At 41.8% G+C, this 20,000-nt stretch overlaps 1 protein-coding gene across 1 annotated transcript in view; it reads left to right on the top strand.

The window, feature by feature from the left end:
- Positions 1-20,000, top strand: part of LOC311125377 (semaphorin-5A-like) — a gene marked incomplete at its 5' end in the record, with an annotated part of 140,808 nt that overhangs the window by 12,723 nt on the left and 108,085 nt on the right. Inside the window, 2 exons of the mRNA XM_084199423.1 lie at positions 4,166-4,211; positions 17,911-17,973. Of these exons, the coding sequence (XP_084055549.1) occupies positions 4,166-4,211; positions 17,911-17,973 (109 nt within the window). The remainder of the gene's footprint in view (positions 1-4,165; positions 4,212-17,910; positions 17,974-20,000) is intronic.

Raw genomic sequence — 20,000 nt, 5'->3', positions numbered from 1 at the left:
GCAGCTGAAATGACAGCAAACTATGTGCATTTTCGTTTATTTTACCTTTGTTTTTATTGCAATTTCTTTGGATATATCCATTATAATTATCCTGATAAAATGAATTCGCCTGGCCCAGAGAAGCTGTCAGTTTCGTCACGTTCATATGCATGGCACGGTGGAGATCGACAAAAAAACCTGCAACGTTGTTCCACAGGTCGGAAAGGCAGACAGCAAGGTTTACACAAACTCCAACTGTTGCAAACCAAATGCTAGGCAAGTAGCATGGGGAAAATATTGTCTCAACGCTTTTTTCCAGGGGAGATTAAGTTTATAAATTGCCTGGCTGGGCTGTGGGATAGTGTATGCACATTGATACATCTAATGGAACTGTTAACAGGCATTACCCAGGGATTGTGGTGAATAACTCCCTGCTATCAACCAATCAGCATCCAAGATCCAAACAACCAATTTTAAAATGATGATTCTATGATGCAATAATGCTGACTTTACAAAACAATAGTGAGACATTGATAGTCAATATATAGACTACTCACTGTCATGTTTTGTAAAAAGTTTCCAAATAAACCGTTTTCCTAGTTGGCTTACAATGGAAAATTCACCAATCAAAAGACCTCGAGCCAGGGTAGGCTATAGGTGTTAATTAAAGTGAAGTTTCACCGTTGGGCTTAAGGTTTCTTTCACCGTGGTTTGCACACACACACACACACACACTCACACAGACACACACACACACACACCGCCTCATGGGGCCTATGCTCTTTTCAGATTAGAGTATATTTTTCTTCAGACCGAGAGAGAAAGATGTACCTTTGAAAGTCTTTATAATCAGACAGAGAGAGAGAAATGTACCTGTGAAAGTCTTTATAATCAGAAAGAGACAGAGAGATGTACCTGTGAAAGTCTTTATAATCAGACAGAGAGAGAGATGTACCTGTGAAAGTCTTTATAATCAGACAGAGAGATGTGCCTGTGAAAGTCTTTATAATCAGAGAGAGAGATGTGCCTGTGAAAGTCTATATAATCAGAGAGAGAGAGAGAGATGTACCTGTGAAACACAGTTTCCTTTAACCGTTAATAGCCGGCTTTTGGCCCAACAAAAAATGGAAAAGCCGATAAATAAAATTGATGCCGGCCAATTGTCGGGGAGAAGAAGAAAAAATCCCATCGCGAAATAATGCTTTTGAAACTTTTAATTGATGTAAATACCAGTTTCGCTGGTCATCCTTATCAGTTTATAGGTTCATTTGCATAATTTATTGGAATTAAATTGGTGCGTGTGTACAGTATATTTGTTATATACACAATTTTACAATAATTATATTTTGTTTGTTTTAGTCCTGTACTTCCTCTACCCTCAACCTCTCCCATCTATTTCTGATGTCCATCCAGTTTGGTTTCTATTTGCCATATATTTTTAACTGTGCTGTTTCACAAAAGTTCTGAACCTATATACATTCTACAGACACAGTATATTTTACATTTGTTATCTTGTTGTTATTACTCCCACCCTTCAGCTCCATTCAACTCCTCCCATCTATCTCTTAACACCATCCATATTGGATTTCTATTTGCCATATATTTTTCAACTGTGCTGTGATGCTTCACAAAAGTTCTGAACCTTTCTATTCTCATAGTTTCTACAGATTGTAAATTAAAGATAAACATTTTTGCTAAAAGTATTATTATATTATTGATCGATTAACTAGGATTTTTCAAATCTATCTGCAGGGTTAGCTCCAGGTAAATATTGCAATCCTTTAGCCATTCCTGTGTCCAAAAACAAGCTACAAATGGACAGTACCAAAATAAATGATCTAATGACTCTGTCTCTTCGCAGCAAAGTCTGCAGAGCTGGGAAGATTATATCCCCCATACATAAAACATTCTATTGGTTGCAAGAATTTTGTATAATAATTTAAATTGAACAATTCTAAGTTTTGAATCCGGCGTCAGTTCATAAACCATGTGCCATGGAATCGGTACATCGAAAATTCCCAACTATTTTGCAATCTATATGGCATAGCTGTCAATTTTTTTGTCCTTAAATGAAACTGGTATATTTTTTTATTTATCACAATTTTCTTTAACCAATTTTGGTCTTTAATGCAGGGCCAGCAGACAAGTTCCTTACTTTTTCTTCCTTCCACTTGCCTCTTCCATTTTTGCGGTAATGCTGCAATTAGTTGGTTGTAATTTTGGGTAGAGCAGACATTTCCATATATTTTTGTTAGCTGTATGTGTGACATAACTCCACCAGTCCTATTTATGAAATCATTTACAAAGATTATACATTTTTATATACCTTTTTTGTATGTTTTCTTTTAATAATATAAAATAAATGTTTTTTTTATCAATTAGTATATTTGAGTTTAACCACAATATTTGTTGTATTATTTGTTCTGTCTTTTCTGGTGGATTAAACTGAAATTGCAACCAACTTTCTATGGCTTGTTTTAAAAATAACAATATTTTGGAGATTATTTCGTTTTCAAATAACCAAAAGTGAGAGGTTGTAATCTGAATAAAGGGAAAAAGGTCATTCTTGAACATGGGGTGAGACATTCTTACTAATTTTCTAGAGAACCAGTTCAGATTTAAGTATAACTTTTGTATGACTGGCACCTTTAGTGAGAGGTATAATGCTTTAATATTTAATTATATACTTAATTGTTTGAAACCTGAATGTTTTACTACATAATATGAGGCATTTCTTAACTTGCTTCAAAGTAGCCTAGACAAAATCAGACCCTGTCCGTGGAGGAAATGATTTGTTATTAACTTTCTTTCATTGTCCAATAGCAAAAGGCACACAATCCTTGTCATAACAGCAATCCATGCTAGTTGTTGCATATTAGATCTTCCCTTTTTCAAAATTGCTAACGGATATTTTCATCTTTGTCACATGAAACCGCTCGCATGTGCAGTGCGCTTTTGACAATGTTTTCCAGCTAATTTCATTATGGAAAGAATATTTGCGCGTACCCTACTGCCTTGTGCACCTTGCTACTCTTATAATGTGAACTAATAATAGTTTATTAACATTTTAAGCTAGACGTTCTGATCTGTTGCATCAGACTCATTGTTTTTTAATGTAGCCGAGGCCTATTGATGGTATGAATTTGGGATCTATCGTCCCACAACTGTCCCATAGTTTGTTTGGAATAGACTATTTCTTTCTCATCAAGCTGACTTATAGAATAGGTATTTTTTCACAAAATTAGTGAACTAGGCCTTTATTACTCCTGTATTAGCGGAGACAAATACTCATCAGCAGAGTGGAGAAAAATACTCCTCAAACCTCCCATTCAGTTGGATGAAGTTACCCGTAAAATAATATCTAATGTCAGTTTTGCACTTTCTCAACCAATGGTTAAGGTTAGGATTTGTAAAGGGCAAGCTGATCCTGCATCTGTGTCTACGGGAAAGTTCTGCCCAGACAAGGGCATATCACTGGGATAGTTTTAGATGGGAGAGTTGACATAAAGTATGTTATCTTGCAATCTATATTCAGTTCAGTTTTGACTGGATTTCTATTCAACAAAGATATACCTTGTTTTGGAAGGCTATAGCAGTAAAGTAGTTGTAATGAATAGGCAGGTTTTTATTACGCCTTCACAGAAGGCCGGAATCGTGGTCGCAGGCAATGGTCATACACAGGTAGGCAAACAGGCAGGTGAATCAAAAACTAGGACTGAAGACTATAACAGGTTCACACAAACGAGCTAGGAAAAGGCTTAGTAGAGTCAAAATGAACAATACCTCACAGGGCACAAACAGAAAGAACTGAACTAAATAAGGAGCTGATGAGACCAGGTGAGTAACTAACACAGGTGAAATCAATGAACAAAAATGAAAGACAGGGCTACGTTCAAGAACACAAGGTGAACTAAGAAAATAACTACAGAACCTTACAGTAGTCTAATCAAGTGTTCCTGTATGTGGTTAAATCTGAACAGGCTTTTGGAGAGGCCCAGACACAAGTGTGCTACATCAAAGGTTTGATAAGGGAGAGAAAATGACCAAAATGAGGATAAAATAACCCAGAGATATCTTTGGACATCTCTTACCAGAAATGCTCTCCTGTCCACTTTCCTTTTTTCAGGTTTTGTCCTTTTAGAGAAGATTATACCTTCATCTCTCCTCCCTCTCTTGTTTCTTTCAGAAACCACCTTTTCAGACTCAATCTGGAGGACCTTTCGTTGATCCAGGTGAGTCTTTACCAGCTTTACCATTATTCCCCTCTATTTTACTCTCTATCTCTCTATCACTCCCTCTTTCTCCCTCTCAATCCCCTTCCTATTTATATCCCTCTCAGTCACTCTTCTATTCATCTCTCTCCCTCTTCTACACTTCTCTCTTTTCTCATACTCTCTATTTTTCTTCTCGTATTCTCTCTGTCTTTGCTCCTCTCCCTTCATTTCTGCTCCCTCCCTCCATCCCTGCCTCCCTCTCCCACCCCCTCCTTACTCTCTGTTCCCCTTCTTGATGTAGCATATTAATGTCTGACTCACTGTCAGTTTGTTGGACCACGGTGTCATGTATAAGATGTGCTGTCTGTCTTGTCTTTGTGTGTAACACAGTTATGCAGTAATTATCGTAACACTTACTGGGACAGCCCAGCTGTCAGGCCCTTAAAAAATAGTTACAAACAAGACACAAGGCTTGTCATGGCATGCCATGGTAGCTACATTAATGAAAACCCAGGGAACATTTCAAATAGTTGAATAGTTTCACACTGTTATAGGCCTATGCATCATGACAACATCATTATGCTAAGTGCTGCTAAATGAAGGCAGGATCATTCTTATTTTGTCAGGAGATCCTATGGGCTTGGATTGCACCATGGGCTACATGCAGTTGTCTACCAGAGGAGTGAGATTGGAGAGGCCTATCTAGGCTAAATCCACCAGCCACAGTAGTCAGTGTTAACTGTAGTATTCTCTTCAGTCAGTGTTAATGCCCCATCTGTCTAACTGTAGTATTCTCTTCAGTCAGTGTTAATGCCCCATCTGTCTAACTGTAGTATTCTCTTCAGTCAGTGTTAATGCCCCAGCTGTCTAACTGTAGTCTTCTCTTCAGTAAGTGTTAATGCCCCAGCTGTCTAACTGTAGTCTTCTCTTCAGTCAGTGTTAATGCCCCATCTGTCTAACTGTAGTATTCTCTTCAGTCAGTGTTAATGCCCCAGCTGTCTAACTGTAGTCTTCTCTTCAGTCAGTGTTAATGCCCCATCTGTCTAACTGTAGTCTTCTCTTCAGTCAGTGTTAATGCCCCAGCTGTCTAACTGTAGTCTTCTCTTCAGTCAGTGTTAATGCCCCAGCTGTCTAACTGTAGTCTTCTCTTCAGTCAGTGTTAATGCCCCATCTGTCTAACTGTAGTCTTCTCTTCAGTCAGTGTTAATGCCCCATCTGTCTAACTGTAGTCTTCTCTTCAGTAAGTGTTAATGCCCCAGCTGTCTAACTGTAGTCTTCTCTTCAGTCAGTGTTAATGCCCCATCTGTCTAACTGTAGTCTTCTCTTCAGTCAGTGTTAATGCCCCAGCTGTCTAACTGTAGTCTTCTCTTCAGTCAGTGTTAATGCCCCATCTGTCTAACTGTAGTCTTCTCTTCAGTCAGTGTTAATGCCCCATCTGTCTAACTGTAGTCTTCTCTTCAGTCAGTGTTAATGCCCCAGCTGTCTAACTGTAGTCTTCTCTTCAGTCAGTGTTAATGCCCCAGCTGTCTAACTGTAGTCTTCTCTTCAGTCAGTGTTAATGCCCCATCTGTCTAACTGTAGTCTTCTCTTCAGTCAGTGTTAATGCCCCAGCTGTCTAACTGTAGTCTTCTCTTCAGTCAGTGTTAATGCCCCATCTGTCTAACTGTAGTCTTCTCTTCAGTCAGTGTTAATGCCCCAGCTGTCTAACTGTAGTCTTCTCTTCAGTCAGTGTTAATGCCCCAGCTGTCTAACTGTAGTCTTCTCTTCAGTCAGTGTTAATTCCCCATCTGTCTAACTGTAGTCTTCTCTTCAGTCAGTGTTAATGCCCCAGCTGTCTAACTGTAGTCTTCTCTTCAGTCAGTGTTAATGCCCCAGCTGTCTAACTGTAGTCTTCTCTTCAGTCAGTGTTAATGCCCCATCTGTCTAACTGTAGTCTTCTCTTCAGTAAGTGTTAATGCCCCAGCTGTCTAACTGTAGTCTTCTCTTCAGTCAGTGTTAATGCCCCAGCTGTCTAACTGTAGTCTTCTCTTCAGTCAGTGTTAATGCCCCAGCTGTCTAACTGTAGTCTTCTCTTCAGTCAGTGTTAATGCCCCAGCTGTCTAACTGTAGTCTTCTCTTCAGTCAGTGTTAATGCCCCATCTGTCTAACTGTAGTCTTCTCTTCAGTCAGTGTTAATGCCCCAGCTGTCTAACTGTAGTCTTCTCTTCAGTCAGTGTTAATGCCCCAGCTGTCTAACTGTAGTCTTCTCTTCAGTCAGTGTTAATGCCCCAGCTGTCTAACTGTAGTCTTCTCTTCAGTCAGTGTTAATGCCCCAGCTGTCTAACTGTAGTCTTCTCTTCAGTCAGTGTTAATGCCCCAGCTGTCTAACTGTAGTCTTCTCTTCAGTCAGTGTTAATGCCCCAGCTGTCTAACTGTAGTCTTCTCTTCAGTCAGTGTTAATGCCCCATCTGTCTAACTGTAGTCTTCTCTTCAGTCAGTGTTAATGCCCCATCTGTCTAACTGTAGTCTTCTCTTCAGTCAGTGTTAATGCCCCAGCTGTCTAACTGTAGTCTTCTCTTCAGTCAGTGTTAATGCCCCAGCTGTCTAACTGTAGTCTTCTCTTCAGTCAGTGTTAATGCCCCAGCTGTCTAACTGTAGTCTTCTCTTCAGTCAGTGTTAATGCCCCAGCTGTCTAACTGTAGTCTTCTCTTCAGTCAGTGTTAATGCCCCATCTGTCTAACTGTAGTCTTCTCTTCAGTCAGTGTTAATGCCCCAGCTGTCTAACTGTAGTCTTCTCTTCAGTCAGTGTTAATGCCCCATCTGTCTAACTGTAGTCTTCTCTTCAGTCAGTGTTAATGCCCCAGCTGTCTAACTGTAGTCTTCTCTTCAGTCAGTGTTAATGCCCCAGCTGTCTAACTGTAGTCTTCTCTTCAGTCAGTGTTAATTCCCCATCTGTCTAACTGTAGTCTTCTCTTCAGTCAGTGTTAATGCCCCAGCTGTCTAACTGTAGTCTTCTCTTCAGTCAGTGTTAATGCCCCAGCTGTCTAACTGTAGTCTTCTCTTCAGTCAGTGTTAATGCCCCATCTGTCTAACTGTAGTCTTCTCTTCAGTAAGTGTTAATGCCCCAGCTGTCTAACTGTAGTCTTCTCTTCAGTCAGTGTTAATGCCCCAGCTGTCTAACTGTAGTCTTCTCTTCAGTCAGTGTTAATGCCCCAGCTGTCTAACTGTAGTCTTCTCTTCAGTCAGTGTTAATGCCCCAGCTGTCTAACTGTAGTCTTCTCTTCAGTCAGTGTTAATGCCCCAGCTGTCTAACTGTAGTCTTCTCTTCAGTCAGTGTTAATGCCCCAGCTGTCTAACTGTAGTCTTCTCTTCAGTCAGTGTTAATGCCCCAGCTGTCTAACTGTAGTCTTCTCTTCAGTCAGTGTTAATGCCCCAGCTGTCTAACTGTAGTCTTCTCTTCAGTCAGTGTTAATGCCCCATCTGTCTAACTGTAGTCTTCTCTTCAGTCAGTGTTAATGCCCCATCTGTCTAACTGTAGTCTTCTCTTCAGTCAGTGTTAATGCCCCAGCTGTCTAACTGTAGTCTTCTCTTCAGTCAGTGTTAATGCCCCAGCTGTCTAACTGTAGTCTTCTCTTCAGTCAGTGTTAATGCCCCAGCTGTCTAACTGTAGTCTTCTCTTCAGTCAGTGTTAATGCCCCAGCTGTCTAACTGTAGTCTTCTCTTCAGTCAGTGTTAATGCCCCAGCTGTCTAACTGTAGTCTTCTCTTCAGTCAGTGTTAATGCCCCAGCTGTCTAACTGTAGTCTTCTCTTCAGTCAGTGTTAATGCCCCATCTGTCTAACTGTAGTCTTCTCTTCAGTCAGTGTTAATGCCCCATCTGTCTAACTGTAGTCTTCTCTTCAGTCAGTGTTAATGCCCCAGCTGTCTAACTGTAGTCTTCTCTTCAGTCAGTGTTAATGCCCCAGCTGTCTAACTGTAGTCTTCTCTTCAGTCAGTGTTAATGCCCCAGCTGTCTAACTGTAGTCTTCTCTTCAGTCAGTGTTAATGCCCCAGCTGTCTAACTGTAGTCTTCTCTTCAGTCAGTGTTAATGCCCCATCTGTCTAACTGTAGTCTTCTCTTCAGTCAGTGTTAATGCCCCATCTGTCTAACTGTAGTCTTCTCTTCAGTCAGTGTTAATGCCCCAGCTGTCTAACTGTAGTCTTCTCTTCAGTAAGTGTTAATGCCCCAGCTGTCTAACTGTAGTCTTCTCTTCAGTCAGTGTTAATGCCCCATCTGTCTAACTGTAGTCTTCTCTTCAGTCAGTGTTAATGCCCCAGCTGTCTAACTGTAGTCTTCTCTTCAGTAAGTGTTAATGCCCCAGCTGTCTAACTGTAGTCTTCTCTTCAGTCAGTGTTAATGCCCCATCTGTCTAACTGTAGTCTTCTCTTCAGTCAGTGTTAATGCCCCAGCTGTCTAACTGTAGTCTTCTCTTCAGGAAGTGTTAATGCCCCAGCTGTCTAACTGTAGTCTTCTCTTCAGTAAGTGTTAATGCCCCAGCTGTCTAACTGTAGTCTTCTCTTCAGTAAGTGTTAATGCCCCAGCTGTCTAACTGTAGTCTTCTCTTCAGTAAGTGTTAATGCCCCAGCTGTCTAACTGTAGTCTTCTCTTCAGTAAGTGTTAATGCCCCAGCTGTCTAACTGTAGTCTTCTCTTCAGTCAGTGTTAATGCCCCAGCTGTCTAACTGTAGTCTTCTCTTCAGTCAGTGTTAATGCCCCAGCTGTCTAACTGTAGTCTTCTCTTCAGTAAGTGTTAATGCCCCAGCTGTCTAACTGTAGTCTTCTCTTCAGGAAGTGTTAATGCCCCAGCTGTCTAACTGTAGTCTTCTCTTCAGGAAGTGTTAATTCCCCAGCTGTCTAACTGTAGTATTCTCTTCAGGAAGTGTTAATGCCCCAGCTGTCTAACTGTAGTATTCTCTTCAGGAAGTGTTAATGCCCCATCTGTCTAACTGTAGTATTCTCTTCAGGAAGTGTTAATGCCCCATCTGTCTAACTGTAGTCTTCTCTTCAGTAAGTGTTAATGCCCCATCTGTCTAACTGTAGTCTTCTCTTCAGTCAGTGTTAATGCCCCAGCTGTCTAACTGTAGTCTTCTCTTCAGGAAGTGTTAATGCCCCATCTGTCTAACTGTAGTCTTCTCTTCAGTAAGTGTTAATGCCCCATCTGTCTAACTGTAGTCTTCTCTTCAGTCAGTGTTAATGCCCCAGCTGTCTAACTGTAGTCTTCTCTTCAGGAAGTGTTAATGCCCCATCTGTCTAACTGTAGTCTTCTCTTCAGTCAGTGTTAATGCCCCAGCTGTCTAACTGTAGTCTTCTCTTCAGGAAGTGTTCACCCCCTATACGTGTATGTCTACCCCAGCTCCTAAAACCACGTGTGACATTCCTGTGGTTTCTGTGGTCCCGACACAGTCTGTTCTGCTGCATGTCATTAGTATTTTTTACAGTTTGCTAAGTGATTTACACCTTGTGTTCTGCCTGCTAGAGGAAGAAGCACATTCTCTATCTCTTCTTAGTTAAGACTGGCAGCACAAAACCAAATCAATTGAATCAAGCTAATTGATTGTTATTTTTTTATATGATCTTCTCTTCTAAAATGTAGAATCTTTGAACCTGTATTGGGAGCTTGTCTTTTTGTCAACCTTTGATGTTGAAAGCAATAGCATGTGTTTGAGCAGTGAAATGTGATATTTCTAAACATACTGTACAGTATAGTTGTAGCTCTCTCCTCTCCCTCCCTTCCTCCCTTCATCTCACAATAGCATAGTAGCCATTACCCCAGCATGCTCCCTCCCTTCTCCTTGATTTCCATGGCTGAAGGCTGTATGTGTGTACTTGCTCCCTGTGGAGCTAAGAATCTTGTAGCCAAGTGAGTAACCAGGCAAACATTGACCCGTTAGGGGTTTATCTGGATCCCTTCCTGGGGGAAAACAGCAGGCTCCTTTGATGCTCTGGACAGAGGCTAGACACTGGCTGTTTACACCCTCAAAGAACATGGTAGAATAGAGTGAATTGGGGGGGGGGGGGGGGGGATAACAAAATACATGAAGAAGAAGACGATATAGAGGAAAAAGAGATGGGAGATAGGAGACCGTTATAGACAGAGATGAGAGAAAGAAAGTGAGAAAGTGAGACAGAGAGACAAGAAAAGAGAGATACCCCCCATAGAGAAAGGCAGAGATCCATGGGGAGTCACTCTTTTGTTGGCGCTCACTGGGACAGGGCTGGTTATTAAAGATGCTTCATGCCATCCCTTCTTCTCTCATCCTCCCCCATCCCTTCATCCAGCCCTCTTACCCTTTATCTCATCCCTCACTCCACTACCACTACTGAATCAGTGTAGATTCCTCCAGCCCCTATCAACCCTCCTTCGCTCCAGGCAGGCCCCATCTCCAGAGAGAGAAAGCCTTGGTAATCTGGACCACGGGCCAACTGCCAATTTAAACTGACCCTGAGACTAGAGGCTGCTTTGCATCTGACTGGAACAGGGTTTTAAATTGGAGAGTTAAGGAGCTACCTATCTAAACCCCCCAGGGCTCAGCTGAAGTGGTCGGAGTGCTATTGTGAAATTTGGTACTACTTTGGTTGCTACCCTCCTCTCATTTCTTCTTGTACTTTTCCTCTCCCCCTGTCCTCTTCTCCTCTTTCCCGCTCTCCTCTATTTTCGTCTCCTCCTCATTTACTCTCTTCTGCTTTCTCCCTCAGCTCCACTACTCTTTTACCCCTCCTCTCTTTTTCATTTCCCCTCTCCTCTCCTCTCTTTAATAGATACAATTATATTAATTGCGGTGAGATTTGCATCCTTGGCATGTCTTATATTCTTTCTGTGTTAGGTTTGATTATGAAATAAGTCTCCCCTGCCGGTGCCTCTCAGCTCATATTAAGAGCATTACAGATTGATCAAGTTGATTTGTGATGGGAATATTGTTTATGAAACCGCAATGCGGGGACTACAGATTAACATTCGCTATCTAGCTAAATCTGGTGCAATGGCATGTTGTACATGGTCCCTTACAAATAAACAAATAAATAATAAATTCCAACAAGAAAGCACTACCAGAATACTCACAGGTTTTGTTGATTTTATTTGTCTACATTGATGTTGAAAAAATAAAGTAGTCTGCTGTGGAAAATGACCTACAAACGACAGTCTCATGTGTCTTGATGAAGCTTAGTGCTGATAGCTATGCCATGCATGATTTTCTTTTATACAAGAAGAGATGGGGTAGAATTACCATTTGATATTTAATCAATGCTCAAACTTAATCCTTTATGTACAAAGAAAAAGTATGTATGAGCTCGTCAAAACAAGCAAGGTCATTCTTCAATGTATGAACGAAAAATAAACCAGACCTCTAGAAATGTTTTCCGCTGTTATTGATTCAAATCTCTCTAATTTTCCCGCAAACTAACCCTCATCACTTAAAATGAAACCTGGAGCCTCTTGGCAGTGTTGTGTTGTTTGGAGTTTCAGAGAGTGGTGGCAGTTGGTGTGCTGCTAGCCAGCTAAATGCCTTCTGTCTATCCTGTGGTACTGCAGATATAGAGTTCACCCAGGAGATCGATACTAGCTGAGGCCTGCTATCATAATCTCACTGGCCTCTGTTACCTCAGCAAAACACTCTTCTTCCCTCCCTCCTCCTCTCCCCCTCTCTCTTCTGACTCTCTGCCAGTAATGGACAATAAAGTAAAGGTTTTAGAAAAGCATAAGGGAGAGAAGAAGTGAAGTCCTCTGCTCTGAGAAGAAGGGATAAAATTGGAGATGAAGAGAGAGAGAGAGAGAGTGAGAGAGAGAGCGAGAGAGAGATAACTATTTGCAATTTCTGTGTGTCTTTGATTGCATTCCCCATGGATTATCTCTTCAATTGGGGCTATGAACAGGAAGGGTACAGACGACTCAGGCGAGAGAGTGAACACAATGATTTGAAGTGAAACGTTTCTGAAAAGTTTCTGATTGCCATGAGATGGAGTGTTTACAACACAAACACACATTCAGAATCTGGTTTATATAGAATCTGGCAGCAGGTAAAGTAGGCCTACTCTGCAATGACTAGCATGTGTAGTGTGAACAGCCCCTACATCTATACCCCACCCCTTACCCCCTTCTACCCACTCCTTACCCCCTAGCCTTACCCCCTACTCCCTCACTGTCCTACCCTCACCCCTTGCCAACCGCAGTCAGCAGAGTCAGCCTTGGCACCACTGTGCCATACTTCCATGAGCCTTTGCACCCTGTACACACTGCACAGTAGCTGCTGTGGTGTGGACCGAGTGGTTCATTGATTAATCACCTGCTCTCTATCAGCATTGTGTTCACATCCCATTGTGTTGCCCACGTTGATGGATGATCACCTGTGTTCTAGACCTCAGTGTTCCTTCCTTCCTGTTTCTCTCTCTCTCTCTCTCTCTCGCTCTCTCTCTCTCTCTCTCTCTCTCTCTCTCTCTCTCTCTCTCTCTCTCTCTCTCTCTCTCCCTCTGTTTTATTGTTAATAGAATGGCCTTCAGAGAGAGTAAAAACATGATGTTTTAAATCCATCATAAGTAGGCTATTTCCTCTGACACAGAAAATCTAAATTGGAACACAAAGGCAGTCTAGTTTTTCAGAAAGACAGTGTTGTGGATCGAAGCATTAGACAATTATTACTGTACGAGTGCTGTAGTGGTGGTAGCATTGTTCACATTCAATGAGGAGTGCAGTGTGGAGTGCAGTAGGTGAAATAAATAGCAGATATACATGTATTTATCCAAGCCTTCCTCTTCTATTCATGGGACCATTTATGCATTCATGGTACAAATATGCCATGAAATCTATTTTTTAAATGTTTGCTATAATGAAGTCATCTAGTTCCCAGTGTATTTCAGCAGCTTCTCTCTTCTCATCACGCTTTCTGTCTGAGAGACAATTACCCCTGCTTAGTAAGTGCTAACGGAACACCTCCACTAGCTCCAACAGCACAGCTTATTCAAATTGGCCAAGTCGGAATAACTCCTCCATTTAAATGCATGGAATAATACGGAGGACTGAGTCAGTGGAATGGGGGTACAGAATAGAGATACACAGCACATTCAATGATAACTTGGACTGGTCCATTAAAGGGTCTGAGAGGGGTGATGGGGTTGGGAAAATAATGGTTTGACCCTGGATGATAGTGTCTAATTGCCTAAACTAAACTGCCCTGTCTACTCTGTCTACACTGAACACCTTCATATTTGATGTCATACATTATGGTGAGTTAGAATGTTTGTCAGTCAATTAAAACATACCTGATTAAGATTTTAAATACCCTACCTACATGTTGACTGACAGCTCTGCTCTGACGACTGTAACTATCTGGGACTGTAGTGAAACAGACACAGATTTTAATATGACTTCAGGGCCAATTTCCCACCAGAACCTTTCAGCGGCTTACATCAGCCAGACATCAGTCAGAATTCTAAACGTCGCAACAACAAAAAAACGGTCTAAAGACATTTAGAATAGATACAGATGTCTCTGCTCTCTGTCTCTCCTCATAATGTCCTAGTCTTATGAAGGAGTCCCAAGACAGTATCTACTCTAGACCTAAAGTGTGGCTCTCTTTATGCAAAATATATGCTATCATGTCTGGGTGTCTGGGGAGAAGAACAGTGTTTTGGATTCTCTGTCTGTCTCCCTCCCTCTCTCTCTTTCTCTACCCACTCTCTGTCCTTTTTCTCTCTTTCCATTTCTCTTCTTTGCTGTCCCTTTTCTCTCCCTGCCTAAGTCCCTGTTCCGTCTTTTTCTATGTTCTGTCCCCCCACCCTCTCTCTCTCTCTCTCTCTCTCTCTCTCTCTCTCTCTCTCTCTCTCTCTCTCTCTCTCTCTCTCTCTCTCTCTCTCTCTCTCCGATCTCTTTTTCTGCCACCCCTCTGTTTCTCTCCCCCTCTACTCTCTCTCAGTCTCTCCTCTGACCACGCTCTCTCTGTCTCTCCCTAACACCCACCTTAGGGTAACAATGGCCCCTTAGTAGTAAAGACACACACATAGTCTCAGCACAAAGGCTCATCTCTTGGTTACCAAACAGTACTGATGACAGTGTAGTAAAGAGAGAGGGTGGGCAGAGAGAACATGCATATCTCCAGATTCAAATCACTTTAAGTCCCAAACACTGAATGCCTGCATGTGATTATGCCCTATAGCTGCTTTCAGACCAGTAGATACTTCTGAAAAGCAACGTTTCTTTCTAACTAAAAACATCTTTGTATCAGAGTCCCAAAGTTGAGAGCTGATAATTATAATAAATGTCAGCACACTAGAGATTATATTTCACTTTGAGAGCTTTTTTGTCTTCAGAGGTTAAATAATAGCGTAGTAATGGGTGTTTAATGTTTTAAGACGTTGGTTCTAGACTTTGCATCGTTGCACGGCTACATATTCTGGCCCATTTGATGTCTTGGCACTGAGGTACTGGAGTGTGAGAGGTGGTAAATGATGCCAATATATTACTGGTTTTAGGAAAGATGGATAATATTCACTTCATATTTTATTATAGTAGCCGGAATAGGTATGAGTAATGAATCTCTTCTGAATTGTTCTTTTCATATTTGATTATGATACATTTCAATGAGTAATGATTTGGTTTATTGAATCTGTTAGTGCCCACAAAGCTCTTTCGTAATATTATTGATTATGTTACCACATCATTACTATCTAATACACAGACTGACCAGAGAATGTTTGTGTTTGAGTTAGCCCACATTTTTTGGTATTTACCCTGTAATTTCTGAGAGCACGTACTGCACACACATAGCCTAGTCATAGTGACAGCCAGTGCTGTGCATGCTGGGTTGGCATGCTGAGCTGCTAGTGCTGATGTGTGGTTTGTGTCAGAGGAGCACTGGCCCTAAAATAGCTAGCTTTGGCCTGGAATGTAATCTGGCATCCTGACAGATACAGAGAGAGCTAGGTGGTGGCCACACGTGTGCACGCACACACGCGCACACACAATCCACCACCTTCTGCCCCCTCCACTTTGTGCTGGGCCTCTCTCCTATTTTCTTTCTCCTTCTCATCCCCCCTTCTCCCGCCTCCTGTTTCCACTTGAACCTGCCAGGTGTGTGTGTAATAATAATAATGATCATTATTTGGTGGGTGCTTATGTTTGTCCTGTTACACACAAGTGTTTTTTTTGCATATGCCAACTCCCCTTGAGACACCCTCAGGGAGTGGGGTCACGGCCAGGGTCACCATTGTACAGCACCCTTGGTGAAATTAGCACAGGGGCACAGGGTGATTTTTTCACCTTGCCGGCTCTGGTATTTGAACCAGGAACCTTTCGGTTACTGGCCCAATGTGCTAACCTCTGGACGGTGGAGTTTCAGGGGGAGAGTTTCAGGGCACTGCTCCTCTCTGAAGAGGAAATTAAAGAAAGTTTCTGCTGAGGGGTTTCAACTTATCCTCTCTTTCTGTCTGCACGATATACACTACTGGTCAAAAGTTTTAGAACACCTACTCATTCAAGGGTCTTTCTTTATTTTTACTATTTTCTACATTGTAGAATAATAGTGAAGACATCAAAACTATGAAATAACACATATGGAATCATGTAGTAACCAAAAAAGTGTTAAACAAATCCAAATATGTTTTATATTTTTGATTCTTCAAATAGCCACCCTTTGCCTTGATGACAGCTTTGCACACTCTTGGCATTCTCTCAACCAGCTTCACCTGGAATGCTTTTCCAAAAGTCTTGAAGGAGTTCCCACATATGCTGAGCACTTGTTGGCTGCTTTTCCTTCACTCTGCGGTCCGACTCATCCCAAACCATCTCAATTTGGTTGAGGTCGGGTGATTGTGGAGGCCAGGTCATCTGATGCAGCACTCCATCACACTCCTTCTTGGTAAAATAGCACTTGCACAGCCTGGAGGTGTGTTGGGTCATTGTCCTGTTGAAAAACAAATGATAGTCCTACTAAGCCCAAACCAGATGGGATGGCGTATCGCTGCAGAATGCTGTGTTAGCCATGCTGGTTAAGTGTGCCTTGAATTCTAAATAAATCACAGAGTGTCACCAGCAAAGCACCCCCACACCATAACATCTCCTCCTCCATGCTTTACGGTGGGAAATACACATGCGGAGATCATCCGTTCACCCACACCGCATCTCACAAAGACACGGCAGTTGGAACCAAAAATCTCAAATTTGGACTCCAGACCAAAGTACACATTTCCACCGGTCTAATGTCCATTGCTCGTGTTTCTTGGCACAAGCAAGTCTCTTCTTCTTATTGGTGTCCTTTAGAAGTGGTTTCTTTGCAGCAATTCGACCATGAAGGCCTGATTCACACAATCTCCTCTGAACAGTTGATGTTGAGATGTGTCTACCTTGTCACAACACAGCTGATTGGCTCAAACACATTAAGAAGGAAATACATTTGGTATAGTTTAACAGGTTCTTAATGTTAAAGGGGGTTTCAACTTATTAGGCTACTTTCCCCTTGTTTCATCCTGATACAAAGTTGAAATATAGAGTACATTTCAGATGTAAACATGATTTATTTGATATCCTACAAAAAAATTATCCATACAGTATAAAGTTCCCTCAAGTAGTTTACCATATTGTAAAAATAGAAACTGCTCTCCATGACTTACCTGGCTAAATGAAAGGTTGGGGAAGGTGGTCTAGAGTTACAATGAGACATACAATTACAATGGAATTATAGCTAGCTAGTGGTTCATAAACTTACGGAGTGGTACATTAAGTTACAGTGGTACATTAAGTTACAGTGGTACAGTAATTATTACAGAAACTTTCCATTCACTCCCTAATCTCTGGAGTGGCGATAATGGCTGTTCTCCTCCTCCGTCCCTCCATTGTCTCACTGGTTTGACGCCAGCAGTAATTACATTCCATTACTACAGTACCTTTATCAATGAAAACCCCCTGGAGGACCAGAAGTGAAATTACAGTGGAGGAATCAGAGTGTATTGAATTATCCCCCTTAGAGGATAGGCCTGGGTTTTATCTCCTAATTCCTCTCTGCTAGTAAAATTGTGAAAAGCAGCTCACCATTTCCTCCCATGTAAATCACATTGACATTCAGCTCTGTGCTCGCTCCCTCATGTCTAAGTATCCTTCATTTTCTCCCCTGACGTAAATCACATTGTCATCCGTCTCTGTGCTCGCTCCCTCGTGTGTGGAGTGGGCCCTAGTGGGTGGGCACGTAAATTGGATTCAGTGTTCGTATTTAACGTGCACTGATACACCGATACGATGCGGTCTGCTGTGTAGGATGTATTCATTCAACCTCTGTGTGGGTCGATGAACCACAGCCATATACATGAATGGGAAAGGGGAAGGGAAAGGGGTTGGTTGTAGTGGTTAATACTATACCACCTGGTCAAACAAACTCAAGACCTTACTGGAGGAAATAGTCTACACCGTATTTAAAACAATGTGATGTGGTATTCCTGCCTACAGAAAACGGCTATTATAGAATGTTCTCATTGTTCAATATTAAACTGCTGTCTCCTGCTCAAGTGTCAGTTTATTGAGTGTTTCTAAAAGCTGTTTTATTGTGGGTTTACAATGTTGTTAATGAACAATTCATCGTTTTTTGCCCAATGTTTAATGTTCTCTTCGTTTAATGCCTATTTATGTGTTTCCATTGTGCCATCCTGTTTCAGTGTGTGTTTCTAATGCAGTTTAACACCAGTATATTGTGTTTCTAATGTTATTTTTGTGTTGACAGGAGGCGGAGTGGCACTGTGATGAGTTCACTAAAGGAGCCTGCTTCAGTCGGGGCAAGTCAGAGGTGAGGCCTTTAACACACCAATCCCAACATGAAACAAACCCACTCATAACTCAGACTTAACTTAGACTTAACTCAAACTGGAGAAAATCCCTCATGGACAACAATGTGTGATTTATGTCTGAAGTAGGATTTAGTGGGTTTAGTACACACCTTTTCATTTAAACTGACTATACACAGACAATGTTTTCCTTTCTTCTGTTTGTTTGTTTGTTTGTTTGTTTGTGTGTGTGTGTGTGTGTGTGTGTGTGTGTGTGTGTGTGTGTGTGTGTGTGTGTGTGTGTGTGTGTGTGTGTGTGTGTGTGTGTGTGTGTGTGTGTGTGTGTGTGTGTGAACAATGTATATAAATGTCACTCCACAATAATACAAAATACAGGTTTTTGAAAGCACATCGTGGACCGCTCAAATTGAGTTGAGACACTAAACACAATCACGGTCAAATATGATACATTACATAATCTACACACATGTATGCATAATTATTTTATATTATTAAATACAGTGGATGAAAGGACAACTAGGTACTTTAAAATAAATGTCTCCGTTGGAGGATTAGATGCCAGGCTTTGGCTCACACATTTACATGGCTCACACATTTACATGGCTCAGACATTTACATGGCTCAGACATTTTTCTTAATAACATTTCCCATAGTTGATTATTTTCATCAAGACATTTTTCATTTTGGCTGGACAGCTGACCAAAAAGATCATCCCTAGTGTTGTTGTATAGCCCACAGTAAGTATAATCTCTAATGTTGCTGTATAACCCAGAGTAAACGTCATCTCTAATGTTGCTGTATAACCCACAGTAAAGATAATTGCTAATGTTGTTGTATAACCCACAGTAAAGATCATCTCTAATGTTGTTGTACAACCCACAGTAAAGCAAGGCATGAACTTCTGTTTCAATGGAACTATCGTTACAAAAAGGACATACACGTTTATCTGACTGCATGGCCAGGCACGACTCCAACACCATCATTAAGTTTGCCGATGACACAACAGTGGTAGGCCTGATCACCGACAACGATGAGACAGCCTATAGGGAGGAGGTCAGAGACCTGGCCGTGTGGTGCCAGGATAACAACCTCTCCCTCAACGTGACCAAGACAAAGGAGATGATTGTGGACTACAGGAAAAAAAAGAGGACTGAGCATGCCCCCATTCTCATCGACGGGGCTGTAGTGGAACAGGTTGAGAGCTTCAAGTTCCTTGGTGTCCACATCACCAACAAACTATCATGGTCCAAACACACCAAGACAGTCGTGAAGAGGGCACGACAAAGCCTATTCCCCCTCAGGAGACTGAAAAGATTTGGCATGGGTCCTCAGATCCTCAAAAAGTTATACAGCTGCACCATCGAGAGCATCCTGACTGGTTGCATCACTGCCTGGTATGGCAACTGCTCGGCCTCCGACCGCAAGGCACTACAGAGGGTAGTGCGTACGGCCCAGTACATCACTGGGGCCAAGCTTCCTGCCATCCAGGACCTCTATACCAGGCGGTGTCAGAGGAAGGCCCACAAAATTGTCAAAGACTCCAGCCACCCTAGTCATAGACTGTTCTCTCTGCTACCGCACGGCAAGCGGTACCGGAGCGCCAAGTCTAGGTCCAAAAGGCTTCTCAACAGCTTCTACCCCCAAGCCATAAGACTCCTGAACAGCTAATCATGGCTACCCGGACTATTTGCACTGCCACCCCACCCTACCCCATATTTTTACGCTGCTGCTACTCTGTGAATTATTTATGCATAGTTACATTAACTCTACCCACATGTACATATTACCTCAACTACCTCAACTAGCCGGTGCCCCCGCACATTGACTCTGCACCGGTACCCCCCTGTATATAGCTTCCCTACTGTTATTTTATTTTACTTCTGCTCTTTTTTTCTCAACACTTTTTTGTTGTTGTTGTTTTTATTAAAAAAGAAATGCATTGTTGGTTAAGGGCTGTAAGTAAACATTTCACGGTAATGTTTACACCTGTTGTATTCGGCGCATGTGGCAAATAAAATTTGATTTGATT

Source organism: Coregonus lavaretus (assembly GCF_964263955.1).
Source record: "Coregonus lavaretus genome assembly, contig: HAP1_SCAFFOLD_595, whole genome shotgun sequence".
NCBI classification, from domain to species: Eukaryota; Metazoa; Chordata; class Actinopteri; order Salmoniformes; family Salmonidae; genus Coregonus; species Coregonus lavaretus.
Note: the sequence above shows the minus strand (reverse complement) of the source record. Positions and strands in the feature narration are given on the sequence as shown.